General features: G+C 44.4%; 1 protein-coding gene and 1 long non-coding RNA gene across 3 annotated transcripts in view; one reads left to right on the top strand and one right to left on the bottom strand.

Moving 5' to 3' along the window:
* Nucleotides 1-748: 748 nt before the first annotated feature.
* Nucleotides 749-16,480, bottom strand: part of Ddah1 (dimethylarginine dimethylaminohydrolase 1) — a 128,721-nt gene continuing 112,989 nt past the window's right edge. For both annotated transcript variants that reach the window (XM_028876887.2, XM_037207173.1), the window contains exons 5-6: nucleotides 6,286-6,429; nucleotides 749-3,776 (exon numbers count right to left, since the gene is read on the bottom strand). In XM_028876887.2, coding sequence (XP_028732720.1) covers nucleotides 3,660-3,776; nucleotides 6,286-6,429 — 261 coding nt within the window. In that variant the 3' untranslated portion in view covers nucleotides 749-3,659. The remainder of the gene's footprint in view (nucleotides 3,777-6,285; nucleotides 6,430-16,480) is intronic.
* LOC119088234 lies at nucleotides 11,143-16,068 on the top strand. The gene is made up of 3 exons (XR_005091863.1): nucleotides 11,143-11,228; nucleotides 12,298-13,083; nucleotides 15,482-16,068. It is a non-coding gene; the product is annotated as an uncharacterized LOC119088234 (long non-coding RNA).

Genomic DNA, 16,480 nt, shown 5'->3' with positions numbered 1-16,480 from the left:
AACATTACAAGGATGTTAAAGTATTCAAAATTTACATTAACATCCATTCATAAATGTGTGGTATCTTCTGAAATGTTAACAGTAGTTACCTATGGGTGATGAAATTTGGGGTAGTCTGTCTTTAAAATTTTAAACATATCTTATTATTAGCACCGTATTTGTGTGAGTACATGGATGGGGATGTGCACGCCACCTTGCAAGTGTGGTCATCAGATGACAACTTGTGGGGTCCGTTCTCTTCTTCTACATGGATCTTGGGGGTCAGATTCTGTTTTCAGGCTTCTGTGGTGAGTTCCTTGAACTGCTGAGCTATTTCGTTACCTCATCTTTACTTTTTTTAATAGTATTTTTTGTATTGCTTGGATTTTATTTCTACAGTTATTTTTTTTTAATAAAACACAGCTCTTTCAGATTAAAAAAAGTTATTGGAATACAAAAGCCTCATAAAAAATAACCTTCAAGCTTCCTTAAAATGATTACTGTAAGGCAAATGAAAAACAAAACTCATTTCAGAGCAATTTTATTGCTGTATATTCACTGTTCACAGAGCTGGGTTTCATAAAGACATTTTCTTGTAAGTATATCGTGTGCTTTGGCCACATCACTCCTCTATCTTCTCCTCTCTCTCCCTTCCTTCCTCTTGCCACTCCCTTTTATTTCCCACCATGAACAAACAAAGAGAAAGCATCAAGCTTAGCCACAAACTGAATGTCACAGCATGGGAAAAGAAGACACGGACAGCACTGGGCACAGCACAACTCACACTTTATTCTGTCGTGACTGGTATACATCAGGAGTGGGCAGCAGGACACTAGTATTGGTGCACAACTCCTCTGGATTAACGGGCTGTGGGAGGCATGGCTAGCGTTGGCACACAGACTGGAAAACCATACATTGCCCAGAAGATGACAAGCAAGAAGATAAAAAGCACAGACGTCACACGCCACGGAACTCTGGATTCTGTAGCATGTTAAAGAGCGAATAATTACAAGGACTGACATGCAACCCTACATCAGCCACACTGTTACAGTAGACTATTCTATTTTCCCTTCTTAGAGACGGAGAGGTGACAGCCTTAGTAACTGGTCCCTAGTAGCACTCAGGAGCAATTAACACACTGTAGAGAGATCTGCCACGGATTCCTATAGCAACCCACCACAGTTAGAGATGTAGTGCCAAATAATAGGTTCCTTCTAGATCTTCTCATTAAACCAAATCATACTGACTCAATAATTCTAACTCGACTTATACTGACTTAAATATAGTTCCTCATGTCTCTATAACGCCAAAAAGCAATTTTTTGTTAGTGTTTCCATCTTTGTAAGTCACAATGGACAAGAGGGGAACCTGGGTAATGGTGTCTTCTCTCTTCAGAGATAACATCACACTGAGGAGCACATCAAAGAAGCAAAGCTACTGTGCTGCAAGTATTTTGAATTTTCTTGTCATTGAAGTAGCCAGCCCAATTTGTGATGGAACAGAGCAGACTGAGATGGGGGAGAGGCACTGCTTCTGAACGATTTCTCAAAACGGACAAGGAAAGAGGGAGCCGACGACAGGGGATGGAAAACCACCTTTGGTAGAAGAAACCGTCCCAGTGAAAACCTATTCACGTGTAACCGACTACACAACTGAACGTCCTGTAACCAGGATGACAGAAGAACACTCGTGACAATCCCAAGTGGGTTAGGTCAGCTCACACTGGCTCAGCCAGTTGGTTTCCTGTGGTTGGTTTTGAGATGGTCACCTCTCACAGGGAGAATCTCTGCTTTTTGCCAGTGTAGAGCCAAATTTAATCTCAAGAGGCAACCATAATTGCTGAGAAGAATTTTTCTTTATTAACTCGGGCATGTGGTTCATATTCATTCACCCTGGAAAAAAACATATTATTCACCCATGATGAGATGTTTTGAAATATGATAGTGACCAAGATATGGTTCATTCACAGGATGTACTTAGATATTTGCATGTGATATCAGTGTAAAGTTAGGCAACAAGAAAGAGATGGACCAGACGTCTTCAGAAAGTTGTCAAATAAATGTAAAAGAGAAATAAATGAGTGGTGAATGATGTCTTGATTTTCACAGGGGTTACTCACTTCCATCGGCTGAGGGGGAATGCAGTAAAGGCAATTCTCTGTTGCTCATCAAGATAAGAACACTGGTCACAAAGAGAGGAGAGGAGAGGGAGGTCTGAAGTGGTCTTTCTTTGTCTTCCCAGCTTTACATATTGAATGACAAACTTAGGCTACACGGCCAAGGTAGAAGTGACCAGAAGTTTGATGATGTGCCTGGTTGGGTCACCACCGTTCCTTGTAAAGTACCATACTCCTGGCCTGATTCTTCCAATGTTAAGGAAAGGAATGCTCTCTTCCTTTGGTGTGACATTGTTCTTTGTAAGAGACCTGTTTCAGCCTTATAAGAGCTGAAAGTTGTGTAATTTGAAGGCTAGAGAGGAAAGAACGTTCAGCCAAATTCCACAGTAGACATTCATGGATATTTCAAAGGAGACTAATACATTGTTTGAGGTTGACTTTAGGAACCATTTCCTGATTGTGCTCCTAGACCATGGGTGGAGGCAGCTCCCTCTGACTCTTAATAGACCATCAACAATCATTTCAGATGCCATGCCTCTTTTGAAGGAAATGACTTTTCAAGATCATGATGATTCTAAGGGGGTAGATACAAGGTGAGTCAGAAAGAAGCTGAAAAGGGGGGTGGGGTGGGGTAGAGAAAGACTTTCTTCCATGCTCCTATAGAACCAGTCATGAGGCAAATTCACAGCATGTGACTCAGTCTTTCTAAGATGTGCCCTCGGGGTTTTTCCAGGCTTCTTGATCTAACAACCCATACCAACCACTTGCAGCTGAATTTACCTCCCTAGGTGTGGTAACTGTCTCTTAGAGCATTCCGGTTGGTGCAAACCCTATCAGGATGTGTCTCTGTGAGGTCCCCATTCCCCAACCAGCCACTCTGCTGCTGGCCACAGTTCTGCTGAGGACGCACTGTGCTTCTTTAGGGGGAGGGCGGGCTGGTGGTGCTGGAAACGTGGCCGTTGGGCAGAGGGGAAGGAGTGCACAGTGACATGGGGTGGACCTTCAGGACGGTCCAGCCAGAACGCAAGACCTTGGGTAAGTCCAAGGTCAAGGTGCCTGCGGAAGAAGGGGAAGGCCAAAGAAAGGCCCAGGAAGAAAGGGTTTTTAAAGTTTAGAAGAGAGGGGAATGGGAAAAACCTATGGGCCAGGGAATTTCACAGGAACTAAATGTGATTCATGATACGGGGAAGAAAAAAAGTCCCTGCTCACCTTGCTGATCAGGAAGATAGTGTTTAGAATACCCTGCAACTAAACTATTTCCACACTAATAACACAAACACCGAACTGAGTGTTTCCACACTATTTATCACATTTCAATAATTCGTTAGTTCTGGATTTTCTAGGTTGCTTAATTCATTTAGTAATCCACAGGTTAGGTACCACCGTGAGGTGAAGGAGGGTGTGGAAAATGAAGCAGTTAAAATCGTAATTAATTTTGTTGTCTGTAAACAAGAGTTAGTAGCACAGTGGCACAGGAGATTGTCAAGGAAAACAAGAGGAGAGGGGCAGAGTCATCAGCCTGGCCTGGGCCACCTCGCTGGCCACCGGGGAGCGGCTCTGCTGCTCAGGAGTCTGTCTTCTTGTTAATAAAAATGGAAGAGCAGGTGAGCAAACCGTCCACCTTTTCCATTTCCGAATTGCTCACAGGGATCAGCAGATGGTCCTTCAGCTTCTCGTAGACCTGCAGACACAGGGGATCAAGAGGGAAAGGGAGGGAGAGGGTCAGAGCCCGGTCTGTGTCACCACTCTCGGGCAGAGGACGAACTCAGTCTCTACATCTATGCTTCTCCGTCATTTGAGCTCAAGTCCACGTGTCCACGGTCCTACCCCACAGATGGTTGACCGCTGAGTCTCTGCTTTAACTTCAGGGTGAGGGACGGGCGGCCAACATGGCTGTTGCTAGAGCTGCCTTTACGCTGCCGCTGCCGTTCCTCGATTACGTGATAATCAAAACCCCGTGGCTGTGTGCTTAGTTTGAACGCCCCTCCCTCCCGTCACTTTAATGCACTCTTAACTACACCTTCACGATCCTCTCCTTACCAACTCGACTAGAAGACTGCGACAGCATGTAAGTGAAGTTCGCACTGCCGGGCACACTGGGTTTAAATTAAAGGTGTGAATTTTATAGCATCTTTCAACCGTAATGGAAAGTACGTGTCAAAACATCTAATTAACAGTCCACAGATTTTTTTCCTGTGATCAAAAACACACTTAAAAAAATAAAATTACTTGAAAACGCCGCTTAAAAAACAAGCTGCCCTGATTCTTTCAGAAACACCATGTACCTTAAAATTCAGCCACGCCTGTTAGAGTGCGGGAGCCACCTGGCACCACATCCAGTCCCCCAACTTGCTACTGCCATTTCCGTGAAGTGACATCCCTCCTGAGCTTGTTCACCACTTCTACAGGGCAGTCACAGGGACTAAAGACAATGTGTAAGGCACACAGCACAGTGTCTGACCCAGAAAGGCCCTTGGTGAACAAGGGTGTTACTGACGTTGTTCTACTGTTGATGGACACAGGGCTGAACGGAGAGGCAGTTAATGACATTCGGTTGCTAGGTGATTAGTGAGGCGGAGGAGGCATGAGGCCCTCAAAGTAGGCTGTGTGGACTTGCAGCTTGCTCATATTGCAGATTCTAGGCTGGGGGCCCTGGAACCTGCATTGTTAACAACCCCAGCACATAAGAGGGTTAAGATGCACTGTTCATCCAGGAGCTACTTTAGTCCTTGTCTGGGGTTGGGAGTCCTGTATTTTCTTTAGGTTTACACTTCTGCTATGGGAAGAGGACAAAACAGTCCTCTGCATTCCCCCAAGCCTCTTTTCCTGTACTAACAGAGTGACCTCGATTAGAGGATGAACCTGGTCTAATACAGTCCTGCCGACGCAAAACAGAGCGAGGGCTGGAGAAACAGTTCAGGCACGAGGACCTTTGCCAGGAACGCGTGTCGAAGGAACTGGGTGTGGGGATGCGCATCTGTAACCTTAGCACGGGGACAGTGGAGACCTGCGGCCTGATCCCAGGGCTGCTGGCCAGGCAGCCTAGCTTACTTGGTGAGTTCTAGACCTGGGAGAGACTCTGTCTCAAAAAACAAAACCAAAGAAACAAAAATAACAAACATAAGCAAAAAGGAGGTGGTCCCCGAGGTGAGATCAAGTTGTCCTTAGCCTTCCACATATGCGCGTGCGCGCGCGCACACACACACACATGTATACATACACCCACATACATGTGCGCACACACATGTACATACTCACAAGCCAATAGCATAAAACAATGTGCAGTATTTTCAAGGCATAGGACACAAAAAACAGTGTCAATGATCACTGAATGTTCTTCTATAGTATTTGTTATGAATGCCATATTGTTCTGCACAGAGATGATCTCAGAATGTCTAGAAGTTAGAGACCCTGAAGACTCAGTGACTAAGCTGGTTATGTACTCCATGATGAAACAGGGAAAAGTAATGAGACGGAAGACTGCCCTGAGAAAAGGGCGATTTCCTTAGTGGAGGAAGAAAAATCCAGTCCAGAGACGCTGGTTGGCTGATTACCTTCCTGCTCTATCTTCCTACCACTAGGAAGTGTGGTCCCCTCTTTTCAAAACCCATTTCTGCTCCTCTGCCTTGAGAAGCAAGTGACTCTCTGCTTAAGGTAGCTCCCGCTGGATGCATACTGGGAGCCGGAGCATAGATTTAGGGGGAGTTCTTTTTTTTTTTTCATTTTTATTTTTTGAGACAGGGTCTTGTGTAGCCCAGGTTAACCTCAAACTCTCACGGTATAGCTGAGGTCGGGCTTAAACTTCTAATCCTCTGCCTCCTACGCCTCAAGTGAGAGGATCACAGGTGTGTGTCACCACACCTTGCTTGTGCACAGTGCTGAGGATTCCACTCAGGGCTTTGTGCTTGTGAAGCCAGAAGCCAGAACTGCACCTGTTAAGCTATCTCCACAACCCTCGGAGCTCTTATCTGAACAACCTGACTGGCAGGCAGCAGCAGCAGCATCCCACACTGTGTACGTACGGCTGACCAACGGCATGGAGAAGAAGTAAACAAGCAGTTCCTCTGCTTTCCACGATCCTTCCTGCTGTCTCAGGGTTTTGATATGTATAGCAAAATGGACGTCCTTTTTGGTCTCATGGAGCGCCATGAGAAGGTCCTCAGAGAGGCTAGCAGAGGTGGTGCTTTTACCTTTGCACTCTCTGGGTATTCTTCTGGGGTTCGATGCAGTAAGACGTGCCCTTTGTTAGGGATATTTAGATATATACAGTTGGCGGCCATGTCGTCAGGCACGGTGAGCTTGTCATAGCGATGGTCACTCATTTGTTGCATGATCTATAAAGACAGACAAAGCAGGCTTAAGTGGAGCTTCCCACACTCACACGGAGGAAGGCATAGGATGGGACACAGACCTGGAAGGGTTGCTTTAAATCACGCCATATCCTGGATCACCTCTGGTCACCCGGAACCAGAAGAAGAAAACCAAGTGTTCTCGTTCTCTTAAAGCTTGTGATTATTTCTGTAGTTAAGGTTTGAAACTAATCTGTACTTTGGTTTATGCTCCCAAGACATACCAACAGTACATAAAATGGTCAGGTGCAGAAAGTCTGGCTGGAGGTTTGATGACATTCAGAGCTGAGAAAACATGGCTGCCCCGGCCTTAGTGAAGACAGATCATTACAACCATCAGAACGGTCATTAAGAGTGGCCATAAACATGCACAACACACAAAATTTGCCTCTCTGTGTACATTAGAGTCAATGCCCAGGTTTCTAGGACATCACGGTTTTAAGTAGGTGGTTACACTGCACTGAGAATAAGGTGGGGCACTGGGATAAACACTTGACACTTATTATTTAGTCTCAAAACTTGTATTTTAATGTTTTATCAGCATTCAGTAGATGTAATAAGGAATTTCTCTGTGACATGTCTATGCATGTAAATACTATATTTTAGTCACGCTCACCACCCCCATTACCTCCTCGTGTGCTGTCCGCTCCTGCTGACCTCCTTTCTCTTTCCAACTACTCTTCCTCCTCCTTTCCTGCCTCTTTTCTTTTTGATGAGCCGAAGAATTCCCTTAGCCTGTGCCCGTATTTGAAGTGCCGCCCATGTTTTCTTCTAGAAGTTATGAAGTTGTGGGTCTTACACTGGAGTCTTTGATCCATTTTGAGATTTAAACAAATTCTGTACTACTAAAAAGATCTTTCTTAGCCATCTGACTCTGTCTTTTCTTAACCTTCACAGCTGAGACAACACCAAAGATTACTAGAGAGAGGTCCAGTGACAGGAGACCTCAAAGAGATCCATAAAAGATATCATGTGACGGTCACTGCTACCTAGTCAAGCCTAGACACAAATAAACAAAACCCAGAAAATCCGCCTTGCTCACTGACTTAATTCCCTGAGTATCAGGGAGAACCATGAGCAGGTTTTGGCTGAATACATTGAGGTAGGGTGCTCCAACCTCTTTTGCTTTGTAGTTTAACTCTTGGTAAACAGATGGCTCATCGCACTATCTATCCACAGGAAAAGAAAACACAAGATGAACTGAAGGAGAAAGAAGCAGGGCTAGACTACATATCCGGGCTCTCACTTGATCTCCTCTCCACTTGAGCGGGGTGGGCAGATCTCCCACCCGTCCACGGGACTCCCGAGTGCCCCAGGGTGACTACAGGGCAGAAAGATCATTTTCAGTGCTCATTCCTCGTGTAGCAGTGAGGGAACACACTGCAGTCTCCGAGGTTGTGGACTTCAGGAAGTGCCAAGGAGAGAGACTAGACTTCCTTCCTGTCCCGTCCCTCCCCCACATCAGCTTCCTCAGGGAGCAGTCCTCTCTTCTCTGGCCTTTACTTCAGTTTTCTAGAGTTGATGGCATTTATTTGAAATTCTAATCTGCTTTTCCTCACTCTTCCTCATAACTTTTTCCTGAGCTTTATGCATTCTGGATTCTGAGGGGGGCATTCCAGAAATTACTGACATAAGAGTCACAAGCCAAACCAGAATAGTTTGAAGATAGTTTCATTTTTCTTTCATTATGGGAAGAAAAGAATAATTTTCTTAATGGGGAAATAATTTAATGCTGAAGATATATGAAGCAATTTACTGATAAATTCTGCTGAGAGTTATTCTTAAAATAAACGCCCTAACAAAACCACTAGAGCTACCTCAGGAGAAGCCTTCCAATTAATTTATCAAGGCCTCCTTGGTTATCGTTTTGTGGCAAATTATAAACCGTGCCGTAAGAAATGACTTTTAATAATGAACAGGCTATGGAGCTGTGAACAGCGTTGTTCAGCTCAAAGTACAAACAAAAGCTCCGTAGTCTGTCTTTCTAAAGGGCTTCGGAAAGGTAGCTGTAGACAACAAACAACTCTTCTTCTTCACGGAAAAGCCAAAGGCGCTTATTCTAGACATGAAGAATTTCTGCCACGTTAGCTGAGGACCAGGTTTCCTCTTTCCTGTCTGAGCCCGTTCCTTCTCATTGTTTGCGAGCTGTTATTGTCTGAAGGGTGAGATGGTTTGCCGTTTACTCACAGCTACTGGGTGTGGGAGGCACATGTACACACGCAATGCAGTGAATTTGCTGTTCAGGGAACTTAGAGAAGGTTCAGGGATCACATCTCTTCATGCCTTGCATGTGTGTGGGTGTGTGCACTCATTCGTGTGTGTGTGTGTGTGTGTGTGTGTGTGTGTGTGTGTGTGTGTGTACCACAGGTAAGCTTACACTGTCCACCCTGGTAGGGCAGCTCTTCAAAGGGCCCAGGCTCCCAGGGACCATGCAAAGGCAAGGCCAACCAACAGACTTTCTCCTTCTCAGACACTCAGTCTTGTGAAAAGGTGAACATCATCTTAAGCATCTCGAGAATGCAGCTGTTGGGGTGATTTGTGTTCCAGCTTTTTTTTCTTAAGAAGGATGGAGGAAGTGGCTGTGTTCCAGCATTCTTGGTAAAGGGTTCTTTTAACAGTAAGGACCGAACTTCCTGCTTGTCACAGCACCCCACACCAGAACGGAAGCAGAAAGCACCTAAAGTGTCCACACGTCACAAATTCCTCCTGGACCAGATTCCTCTACATCCTGAGGGGCCTCGGGCTCAATTGAGAGAAGTCCAGCTAAGTGCTGTGCTTTCCAGTCTGTGGGGGAAGATATGCAAAGGCAAGCTGCAGTTCAAATGCTGTTTCCAACTTCTACTTCGAGTAACCTATTTAGAATGGTAATAACTGGGATTGGAAGCTATTGACATCTGGTCCAGCATCATGGGGTGTCCCCTTGGGGGCCTAGGCACAAGGGCTGTGTAAGGCAGCAGATAGATGGATACAAGGATCCTCTAAGTGCTGCCTCCAGGAGGTGGCAATCCAGTGATGCCAAGTATCGGAAGGTCTACCCTTCTCATGCCACAGCAAGAAGGCACACAGTTCTAGAGAGGAAGCGGCTTTGGGCATTGTCCTGGCCACAGCAGCATCCTGTGTGTCTCTCACAGCTGCTGGCTTGGAGGCACTGGCCTTGCTCCTCAGAGTGGAGTTGTCACAAAACAGTGGGAACATTCTGGCTTTCAGCCTGAATCTGCATGGCCAGTCACATTAGCCAGGCATTTCCGGCAGTTTCCCACATTTCTGGGAATTTTCTCATTGAAAGGATTGGATGGCAGCCCCATTTTTCTGCTTCTTACTCATGCCTTCTTTGTATTATAGCAATTACATTAAAAAAAATCCTGGACTGTGTGGTTGGACAGAGCAATTTAAGACTTAATTGGTCAAATACTGAGGCAAAGAGATAGAGAAGGCATTTAAAGATGTTTAGGAAATATTCCAAACACATTTTTGGCTTGCTCATAATTGATCTTCCCATGTATCTATATGTATGTACCCATCTCAAAACATTAAAATGAAATCAATATGAAAAGCAACTAATTATAGAGCCCATCAAGAGATACAGTATACAATGCACAATCACTTCTCATTGCTGCTAGGTATCTGAAATAACTCTTTATTGATTTATCACGCATCAGGAGTTTATTGAAAGCCTGGCAATGTATAGTAGGCTCCACGTCCTGGCAATCCTTTTAGGGATGAGCCAATATAACTACAAATAATATTATAGAATTCCTACCACGTGCATTTTATGGGCTCTCAGAGATGCGCTCAGAATAAACCCATCCCGAGAGCCATGTTTCTAATTAACTAAGTAAACAACCGTACTGAGCACTAAACCCGGGGCAAGTGCTCTACAGCCAAGTTCCATCTCGTTCAAAGTTCTCTCTCTCTCTCTTTTCTGTTTCGAAACAGGGTTTTTCTGTGTAGCCCTGGCTGTCTTGGAACTCACTATGTTGACCTGGCCGGCCTCGAACCTGCCTCTTCTTCCTGAGGGCTGGGGTTACAAGTGTGTGCTACCACTGCTTGGCTTCAGATGTGTAATTTAAAAATATTTTTAAAATTTATTCTTTGAAGGTTTCATAATAAATATACAATGTATTGTGTTTGTATCACCCCCACACCCCTTTTCCTCCTTCTCCCCGAGACACTCCTCTTCCCAATTTTACTCTGCCTAAGAAAAAAAAAAGATAAAACCCACCAAATCCAATTAGTGCTATCCATATGAGCATGAGTGTGGATGCATCATGGACAACCTACCAGTGGCCATACTCCCAAAGAAAAATGACTCTCCATCCCACAGTAGCCATCAACTGCCAACAGCTCCTCAGCTAGGGGAAGCCTTAAGAGTTCTTCCTCATCCATGCTGGAATGTTGGCTGTCTTGATCTACAAGCAACCACGGCCTAGTGCAAGCGTTCTGTCACGTGATGAAGACAGCATTCCGCAGCACTTCTCCGTATCCTCTTTACATTCTTTCTGCTCCTCATTCTTCAGTGTTCCCTGAGCCTTGGTGGAAGGGTGACATGCATGTGTCATCTAGGGTGGGCCCTCACGGTCACTTGTTTTCAGCACATGTAATAGCTATGGCTTCCTGCCTTAACTGCTGCCCACTGTGACGTGAAGCTTCTCTGACCAATGCAGAAAGTATCACCTCCTTTCTGCCCTGATGGGCTCAGACAAAGCAACTTTCAGAAAGGAAGGGATCAGTCAACCAAGGCACAGAAGGCAAGGTACAGCGCTGTGGGACAGCAGCAGAGGGAGGTGAGTGCTAGAGCTCAGTCCTTTCTCCTTTACACACAGTTTGAGACCTGATCCCACCCATGCTCCCACCCACACTCAGGGCAGGTCTTCTCTGCTCAGTGAAATCTTTCTGGGAACACTCCCATCGACTCATCCAGAAGCATGTTGCCACGGGGGTTCTAAATCCTACAGGGTTGACAAGATAACCATCCTAGTGACTGAAATCCCACCACACAGCTGATCTTTAGGCATCTTTATTGGTCGGGAAGAATGGAAAACATTCAACTTCTACTTATTGGTGTGTTTATTCTCTTTCTCTTCTCAATTTGTTTCTCACAGCAACCCTGTGTATGGGGTAACATAATCTCTATTGTTATGTGAACGTAAGCCAAGGTGGGGAGAGATTCAGTCCTACGTCCGAGGTCATTTGCTCCTTTAGACTGGCAATCTAGGTTTCACGCCTGGTGTATGTGTCTTCAAATGCCTACCTTCATCCTGACATACAAAACCACCATCTAGTCACCTAAGAGACTACACTCACGGTATTCACTGGCAGCCTGGGGTGGGATACATTTCCTATAGAATTTTCTTGGCATTTGTGTATTTGTAGAAGTTTGTGTGTAAATGTTTTCTACACAGACTGTCTGGTATTTGAAGCCATCTGAATTTGTATCTGGCTTTATATGGTTTGGTTTCTTTGGAGCTATTCTTTTCTTTTTCTTTTTTTAGTAAAAGAAAGAGCAAAGCCTTTGAAAGGGAAGAAGGAGTAGGTGAAGGGCATTCTGACCTCTAGAGCAGAGAGGAGCAGGTGCCAAGGTGAAAAATGGCAAACAGCCAAACCCTATTCACAATGCACCCTGGATCAATTTGGCCATTGTGACACCACACTGGCAGTCTAGCCTGCCCGGCAGTGGAAGGCTTGCCTGGAGATTAGAGTCTGTGCACACAGAAAAGCCTTCTAATGGTATTGTGTCCACGTTTGCTCTAAGGATGGACATACAGTTTACAAGAAACACTAGAATGTTCGGTGCTCTTCACAGGAAATGTAATGTGTGATGGACTCTCACAGATCCTTTCGTTGAACTTGCAGAGCTTATGTATCCGAGGGAAGTGACAGATGAGTGTTGTGGCTATGAAGCTGCTGGTCGGCAGTTCTGTTTACGGTAATGAGTAATCCCAGTGAAACAAAGAAGAGATTTATGGGAATTTTGTTTGCGATGGTGGGAGTGAGTTCTCTGATGAATTGCACAATCGTCTGAATACTGGAAAAAGATGTCATCGTTTCTCTCTCCATGGAATGGCTAAACACAGAACACATTTTTAAGTTTTCTTTCCCCCCTTGGAATGGGGTCTTGCTATATGACTGAGGCCAGCCTTATACTTAGTAGCTGGTACTGCAGGCATGTATCACCATCTCTGGATTAACACAGTTTTTAACTGAACCTGCATCACTCAGATTTTCTCTGTCATTTACGCACAGACCAAAGAATCTTAAATTAAGGGTTTGACACCACCTGGGGTCATGTCACTGAAAGTGGGAGGCTCATTTATTATTTGGTTTCTAAACGCACAACAGCTAAAACTTAATTCAAAATCAATGTGTGATGAATCCAAGGTGTCTCTAGCAATGCCACCCACACTGTCTTGCTTGACTTCACTCTGAAGCCTTGAACTTGAACACAGAAATGTGAGCTCAGCACTGCACATGCTCTCGTACCACGCCCTGCCAACGAAGGCTGCATGGAGCGCCTCAGACCCGAGACAGCTGTGTGCTCCACACTGCAGGGTCTTCACTCTGCGATGCAACATCTTCTGCTCTGATAGAAACATAAAGGTTTAATTACAGGAAACAATGATGGTTACCATTTTGCTGCATGTAAGTATCAAATTATTTATCTTTGGGTGGCATTGTGTTAGACAAATGGGCACACCCATCTTGTCAGAGTGCAAAATTGCTTTGACCTTTTATTAGTGGTAAAACACAGGTATCCCAAAGAACTTTTAATTTTTTGGTGTTGTTGTCTTTTTCAAGACAGGGTTTCTCTGTGTAGTTTAGTCAGGAGTTTTTTTTTCTGGAACTCACTCTGCAGTCCGGGCTGACCAAGAACTCACAGAGATCTGCCTGCCTTTGCCTCCTGAGTGCTAGGATTAAAGGTATGTTCCACCACTGCCTGACCCAAAGAACTTTTAATATTTTTTTAACTTCATTATCAGCAAATGTTTAATTTGTGTACCTATTTCATATACCTATTTACCCAGGGCTGTGTAAAAACGTCTCAGGTGAAAAAGACTCATGAGTAGAAAAGCTTAGAAGCCCTGGTCTAGGTGGTCTATAAAACAAGTCAAATCCTGATTCATAGCCCTTGCTGATTCCTGTAGAATAAATATTTCCACTGGTCAGTTCTGAGTTACCCATGTGCATCAATGTCACACAAAGAGATAATATACACAAATAACCCCAAGAACACAGCCAATGGTACAATACAGTACCGGAACCAGGAAGTTAGAAGTTTGGACTATTTTTTGCCTGTTTTAACATACTTTGTTTAATTCTAAGTATATATAATATAATTTTCAAAATGTGTGTCTGTTCTGTCTGTATGCTTGTGTACCATGTGTGTACCTGATGTCTGTGAAGGCCAGAAAAGGGCATCAGATCCTCTTGGGAGTGGAGTTATGGGTAGTTGCGAGATGCCATCCAGGTGCTGGGAATTGAACCAGGGTCCTCTGGAAGAGCAACTAGAGCTCTTAACCACTGGGTGAGCCATCTCTAAAAAAAAATCTTTTTTGGGGGGCGGGCAATGCTGACATATGTAGGCCGTTGGCCTCCAGCTTAAAGCCCTCTTGTCTCTGCCTTTCACAGGCTGGGAGTCCAATTGTGTACACATATCCAGCCACAAAATTAATAGTTAACAGCAGTTATGTTTAACAGCCAACTTAAAAAATTCTCCCAAACTTTATAGTCAGCTCTGAGAGGCTAGTAGGAGCTCCCATCAGCAAAGAGCTTTATGAGACTTGGTTTCTGGATGTTAGAATAAGTGGCCTACTGTGGGAAGCTACTATACATTGATGTCAGTATAGGTGGCCTACCATGGAAAGTTACTACAAGTTGATGTTAGGCTAAGTAGCCTACCATGGAAAGCTACTATAAATTGATGTTAGGATTAAGTGGCCTACTGTGGAAAGCTACTATACATTGATGTTAGTATAAGTGGCCTACCATGGAAGGCTACCATAAGTTGATCTCAACATTTTATCAACACCATAATAACGTTAGTTTTGAAATCTGGCTTACAGAAATTTTGCTTCCCACAGACAGACTGTATTTGGGGACTAATGTTCAATAAGCTCAGGCAATGCACTGATGGGATGAAGTATTATAGTTACTGGAAGGTGAGATGATAAACTGGATTTACAAAATGGGATCCAAGACTCCTTGGAGCTTTCAAATACACAAGACAAGATGAAGTGTTTCTCCGTTGACGTGCAGTGATCGGATGCTTGAAGCTCAATTGTTCTATGGTTGAAAATAAAGCGAGAACCACAGGATGCTGTCTTTAACTAGGCTCCCACCTTCTCTACATCACCTTTCCCTTGTATTTCTACTCGCCATTTGGTTAGACTTGACATATTTTTATAATCATTTTTGTGAAATGGGGTGAAGTATTATATAATTTCAGACAGTTCTTTAAATCATGCTTTTTTAAATGATGAAACGATTATATAATATTTTTTCCTCTAGTATGCTTTTTTTGGAGACACCCAGAGCCTCACATTCAAAACTTATGTTCTACCAGTGAGCTACACCCTCAGCCTTCCACTACAAATATTTTGACCTTTGTCTCTTTACTGAAAGCTCTGGGGAGGCTCCTCACACAGAGCTCTGCCTGACATATGGTGGGCATCCAATCTATATTTGTTAACTGCTAAATAAAGCATGATCTTAAACAGTGCACTTCAGCATCTTGCCAACTCCTAATTCCTCCTGCCTCCTGCTGCAGCTAGCTCCCTGCAGGACACTCCCTCAGCTCCAAGCCTTCGGTGAGGAGCATGGAAGGGCCTCCAGCTGGCACTGATATCGTACCCTTTTGTGTAATCATGCTGGTTAGGGAATCTCGGACTTCAGTCAGCTCTGGATGCTTTCTAGAAACCCTCCTCAAATCCTCCCTGACAAGTATCAGGGGTGGGATTAACCTCCTTATCCAAAGAACTATTTGGGTTTCCTGCCTCCTTGTACTGCTCCTGCTTGTAACTCTGTATCTGCCTCTTTTTAGGCTGCAGGACGACAGGGCTGGAAAGGAAGGCAGACTTCCTTAAGGCAAGAGTCTGTCTCCATGCCTAATAACGACAAGTGAAAGAAGAATGCTCACCGCAGACTTATGCATGTTAATATGCAAATGCTACCAACCCAGAGAAGGGTGCTATACGGGAAACCGCATTTCCCATTAGAAGAAAAAGGAAAAAAAGCAGGAAATTTTAGAGAAAAGACAGCCCTTCACAACCACTTCTGTTCCTCTAATCTGGGGGAGCATAGCAACACAGTCTAAGAATGGAATTGTGTGAGGGGAATTCTGAGTGCTTGTAAGAAGACAAGACAAGAGTCTTGTGGCCTCAGTTTCTTCAAAAGCATGGAAATGCTCTTGGACTATGCTTTTGTGCCCCTTCTAGTTATAGCAGATAGGAGTGAGTAACTTCCGACTATTCATTACAACTGGCTATTGTTATGTGCCATTGTTACGTGTTATCGTTTATGTGCCATCGCAGCTTGCCCTTGTGATTGGACACTTTACTCATGTGACTTCCTGTATAAACTGTCTGATGCTCTGAATAAAGTTGACTCTTGCATGAGTCTCATGCCTCATTTACTGGCTCCATTCTTCCAGGTCTCTCTGCCAGCTAGAGTGGTGAACAGGAGGGCAATGACAATGTAGGGTTCCATTTATGAGCGTCTAGAGAGACAATCCTCTAGAGCAGTGGTTCTCAACCTGTGGGTTGTATGAGGTCGCATATCAGATACCCTGCATATCAGATATTTACATGATGATTTGTACCTGTAGTAAAATTACAGTTATGAAGTAGCAGTGAAATAATTTTATGGCTGGGGTCACCACATCCTGAGGAAATGTATTAAAGGGTTGCAGCATTACGGATGTTGAGAACCAGTCCTCTAGAGTAACTGTACTCAGTATGATATTCCTCCCTGACTTTAGGTGGTGTTTTCTGCTCAAACATGTAGCAGTTTACTGTAGAAATGCTTTTCTCCTCCTGCCCTC

Source organism: Peromyscus leucopus, chromosome 6, assembly GCF_004664715.2.
Source record: "Peromyscus leucopus breed LL Stock chromosome 6, UCI_PerLeu_2.1, whole genome shotgun sequence".
Taxonomy (NCBI): Eukaryota; Metazoa; Chordata; class Mammalia; order Rodentia; family Cricetidae; genus Peromyscus; species Peromyscus leucopus.
This window is presented reverse-complemented; position numbering and strand designations above follow the sequence as displayed.